This window comes from Juglans microcarpa x Juglans regia, chromosome 2D (assembly GCF_004785595.1).
Source record: "Juglans microcarpa x Juglans regia isolate MS1-56 chromosome 2D, Jm3101_v1.0, whole genome shotgun sequence".
NCBI classification, from domain to species: Eukaryota; Viridiplantae; Streptophyta; class Magnoliopsida; order Fagales; family Juglandaceae; genus Juglans; species Juglans microcarpa x Juglans regia.
The window spans coordinates 30,767,716-30,773,077 of NC_054596.1; the positions used below are offsets into that span (position 1 = coordinate 30,767,716).

At 41.5% G+C, this 5,362-nt stretch overlaps 1 protein-coding gene across 1 annotated transcript; it reads right to left on the minus strand.

The window, feature by feature from the left end:
* Window positions 1–1,749: 1,749 nt before the first annotated feature.
* LOC121249432 lies at window positions 1,750–2,151 on the minus strand. The gene has a single exon (XM_041148143.1). The coding sequence runs from the start codon at window positions 2,149–2,151 to the stop codon at window positions 1,750–1,752; it is 402 nt and encodes a 133-aa protein (XP_041004077.1).
* Between the last annotated feature and the right edge of the window lie 3,211 nt (window positions 2,152–5,362).

Sequence of the window (5,362 nt, forward strand, 5' to 3'; positions counted from 1 at the left end):
GGATGGGTTGTTACGTAGATGGGGAAAACGATTAGTCAAATATGCCCACGGCCTAAAAATTAATATACAAGTTAAGTGGTAAATGGGCTTACTGTTGTGGCGTTTAGAGGGGCGGAGCAAGGCAGCTACAGTGATAGTGTGCGGCGGCTGAGACGAATTTGGGCATAATAGTGGGGCTAACGATATGGTTATTTTAAGGGGTGGCAGATCTGACATTCTAGTGGGTGGAGGGGGAGATTTTCATGGCGGGGTGTGCAGAGCACAACGAAACAGTGGCTAAAGAGAGCTTTAACCCACAAGTTGGATGGAATCAAGGGAGGAGGAGGTAGGGAATGGGAAGGGGAAGGCCAAGGGTGGTCAAACGACCATCGGAACACATTTGAGAGTGGAGACTCGCGGCGGTGCACGACGGCGCTAGGGAAAAATTTCTCTTAAAGCTACGGGAAAACAAATCTGGAGGTGAGGAAGGAGATGGAGCTGTGTATGGGAGAAGGAAATGGTGTTTGAGGGATGATTTGGGGGTGGAGAGACTCGACCTATTTATAGGCCGAGGGTTTGGGGCTTGGGAATCGCAACAAAGGCTGCAATTGGTGATGCAGGACGGAGGTAATGGGGGAGCATCGTACGCCTCGCGTGCGACGGGTGGTGGCAGTGACGACGAGCAAACCATGCGACTGAGTGGGTCTCGGATTGACTGAGTTGAAGTGATACGGATTGGGCGAGAAAAGAGGTGGTGGCTAACCGAGATGAGGGGCTGTTGCTCGACGGACACGTGGCTAAGCTAGACAGTGTGGATGGCAGGCTCAGGCATAGACGAAACCCATGAGAGACAGGGACAAAGTGGATGGCATGGATTGGGAGCTACGACGGTGACCAGAGGGAATGAAAGGCATAACCACGTGGAGTAGTGGTGGTGGTGATGGGAGGCGGTGATGTTGTCCACGGGTGGCTCACCGAGGAAGGAGAAAGAATAAAAAAATAAAAAGAGAAGGGAGAAAGAGGAGTTGTGGCACACCAGAGGGAGAAGGGAGAAAGTGATGAGACACTAGGGTTAAACACCCTCCTTACCCAATACGACGCCATTCCATAGGGGGAAAAGAAAATTGGGCTCAATGCACAAGCTGGGCCCAAAATCACCATACTTCTACACCAACTCAGCCCAAAACCCATCAGACAGTAATAAACCCATTATCCTACCTACTTGGGCCTTAGTTTTCACAAAAAAAAAAAAAAAAAAAAAAAAGGAGAAGAAAAAAAAAAGAAAAAGGAAAAGAAGAAACTAAAATACATAAAGCAAAAATTTTGGGTTTCACATCCTTCCCCCTTAAAAGAAAATTCGTCCTCGAAATTGACAAGCTTAATCCATTAAACTTCAAAACAGTTACAAGATACAGCTCAATACATGCTTGGAACAAGGTATATAATCAATAATACCAAAACAGATTCGGGCAATGTCCCTCATGTCCACTTCTCCCTCCCAAGTCAATTCCTGAGCCGCTGGATCTCCCCAGGACAACTTCACTAAGGGTATTGTCTTGGACCTTAGCTTTTGCTTCTTCCAATCCAAAATCAGCGTCAGTGCTTCCTCATCGGTAAGATTAGGTTGTAGTTGGATGCTATCGGTGTTGACAAGCTATGTCTCCTGTTGTCTGAAACTCTTCTTTAGAAAGGATACTTGAAACAAGTTGTGCACCTCACTAAAATAATCCAATAATGCAATCCTGTATACAACAGGTCCAACCTTCTCCATTATCTGAAATGGGCCGACATATCTTGGGCTAAGCTTCCATGTCTTTCCAAACCGCTTGATGCATTCATGGGTGAGATTTTGAGGTTCACCCAATCACCTTCTTCGAAAGACAAACCTCTTCTCCTTGTATCTGCATAACTCTTTTGACGACTTTGAGCCGCTGCCATCCTATCTCTTATGACTCTGACTAGGTCCTTCATCTCTTGAATTATTTCTAGCCCAATAAGCTTGCTATCACTAACCTCGTCCCAGTATAAAGGTGCTCTATACTTCCTCCCATACAGAGCCTCATAGGGTGCCATCTGAATAGTAGCTTGGAAATTATTGTCGTACGCAAACTCTATGAATGGCAAGTGATTTTCCCAACTACCTTTGAATTCCAAGGCACAGGCTCTCAACATATCTTCAAGAGTCTAAATAGTACTCTCTAATTGGCCATCTAACTGAGGGTGATAAGCGCTGCTAAACTTCAACTTAGTGCCCATTGCAGCCTGTAAGCTCTTCCAAAAATGGGATGTGAACCTCGGGTCTTGATCCGATACGATGGTCTTGGGTATCCCATGAAACCTGACTATCTTCTTCACATACAATCATGTCAACTTTCCCAAGGTGTTGTTATTTGTGACTAGTAAAAAGTGAGCACTCTTTGTCAATCGGTCGACGATCACCCAAATAGACCTCTTCCCACTTGGAGTTCTCGGCAAACCCACTACAAAATCTATAGCAATATCATCCCATTTCCATTCTAGAATCGAGAGGGGTTGAAGGTTACCAGCGGGTCTCTGATGTTTTGCTTTAACTTGCCGACAGGTGACACATCTCTCAATGAATATGGCTTTGTCCCTTTTCATCCCTTCCCACCAAAAAATTGTCTTTAGATCCTGGTATATCTTTGTACTTCCAAGGTAAATTGAGTAAGGGTCCGCGTGCGCCTCTGTTAAAATCTTCTCCTTAAACTTTGAATTAGTAGGCATCACCCTACGGCTTCTGAACAACAGAATCCCATCCCTGCTCAAACTGTAATGTGTAGGTTCTCTTGAGTTTCTGACCCTTCGGTGGATATCTAATAGCTTCAGGTCCCTCCTTTGAAGAGTCTTCAATTCCTCAAAGTCCACAACCCCAAGTTCTTGCATCGAGCCTAAGATCTCCTCTTGTTGCGAACCTTCCACTAAACTAAAAGTCTCCTCATTCCGAAGAGAAGGGAGTCTACCCTTGATGATTTAGCCACATCCACAAGGTGAGATTTTCGACTTAGTACATCTGCAACCTGGTTTGTCTTCCCCAGATGGTACTTAATCTCACACTGATAATCACTGATTAACTCCAACCATCTTCACTGTTTCATGTTGAGATTTTTGTGTGTGAAAAGATGCTTCAGGCTTTTATGATCCCTGTAGATTTCACAAGTCTAGCCATAAAGATAGTGTTGCCAAATCTTTAAAGCCAAAACCACTGCTACAAGCTCTAAGTCATGAGTGGGATACTTCTTTTTGTGATCATTCAGTTAGTGGGATGCATAAGCCACAATTCGCCCTTCTTGCATTAGAACACTCCCCAAACCAAATTTGGAAGCATCACTAAAAACTACAAAAGGCTTGCGCGGCTCTGGAAGTGCCAAAACAAGTGTTGTGGTCAATCTTTTCTTCAATTCTTGGAAGCTTCTATCAGACTTATCTAGAAAACCCCTCCATAAATCTTCGATAGTAACCTACGAGTCCCAAGAAGCTTTGGATCTCATGCACTGACGTGGGACGCGGTCAGGCGAAAACTGCATCAACCTTACTAGGATGTACAACCACACCCTCCTGAGAGATGACATGCCCAAGGAACCTAACTTCATCAAGCCAGAACTCGCATTTTCTGAGTTTTGCATATAATTGATGCTCCTGTAGCTTACCCAATACCAACCTTAGGTGATTAGCATGGTCCTCTAAATCCTAGGAATATACAAAAATAGCATCAATAAAGACTACCACAAAAGAATCAATATAAGGCTAAAACACCCGATTCATCATGTCCATGAAAGCTGCATGGGCATTAGCTAGCCCAAAAGGCATTACTTTGAACTCATAATGCATGTACCTTGATCTAAAAGCAGTCTTCAGTACATCCTTGTCCCTTATTCTTAACTGATAGTAACCCAATCTCAAGTGGATATGTGTTCTTTATGATCACTGATAAGTGATATTTTTATGTGATTTTTATCACTCTTTTATTTATAAAAAATATCATTTTTCCTTCAATACTATTGATTTCATTTTATTTCTACATATTTTTATTTATTTTTTTGGATTTAAAGGAATGAGAAGATTTAGTGCAAAATGAGAGCATTTTTGTACAAAAGAAGAGACTACCGATCTAGACCGATAAGAGACAGCGAGATCTGAAGAGAGCCGATGAGATTTGGGCGAGGAGCCTTGTCCCATGGGCAACAAAGAGATATTTCTCGCCCAAAGGCGAGAAGACTTACCTCTTGGTAGGCGACGAGACTCACAACCAGAATGCACGAAGACTTGGAGACTAGTCTAAACGACTAACTTAAAAGACCAACCTAAACGACATTGTGAGCAACAACTAGAAAAGGCGAGAGGAGTCTTTCATCCCGGTCTGGAGTCTTTCCACTCGGTAGGCAAGGAGAGGGCCATGTGGTCTTTATGACCTCCACGCCCATGCATTTATGACCTCCACATCAGTTATATTAAGCGCACATGACATATACTCGCCTCTACCCTTCTGAGTTCTGCAATCAATCTATTAGCGACCAAATTCTCCCAAACTCTGCAAATCAAGCCGCGCATAAATGAATCTTTCATTTTCGATAATTATGATATTCTTGGGATAATTTCCTTTTATGTTAACATCAATCTTTAGAAACTATTTTCTAGATTTTTAGGCAAGGTTGCTGCCGCATTTATTTTATTTCCAGATTTGAGTTTTGACATCTATTTAATCTCGTCTTGTGGGATGAATTGAGAGTCTTTGGTTTGTGAATCTTAGTTGGAGTTCTGAATCGGAGATTGAGAGTTTTTGGTTTTTATTTTTGAAGTATTCTTTCAAGAAGGCAGATCTGGGGGAGTAGAGGTGAGAGCCAAATGCTTCATTAACCGACTTCAACAAAGAACACTAGTTTTATTCTTTTTCTTTTTAATTTCATTATGAACTAATTCTATTTTCTAGAGTTTTGATGTAACCTTGCATTGAATATAGAGGTTATATTCTATGTTATTTTATTTTCAATATTTCCATGATTGAGTGTTTATTTTTTGTTCTTAATGCTTACAATTTTTTAACTAACTATTGTTCGATATTTTGGATTGCAATGAGACCGAGATGTGATTTGTGATTAAAACTCTAGGATTAAACACCATTAGGTTAACGCGACTAGTGTGATTTTCAAGAAAAATCTAAAAAACTTAATGAGTCTCCAATTCGTTAAATCCACATAGAGATATAGAGTTATTAGTTGGATATATTTTTAGTATTGTTCAAGAGAAAATATTGAATAGTTAAGGAATTTTTATTATTAATTTGGGATAATTGGAATTTCATAACAAGGAAGACTAAACTATGAGATTTGCTAGGTGAAATCAAACACTCTAGATCTACTCTCAT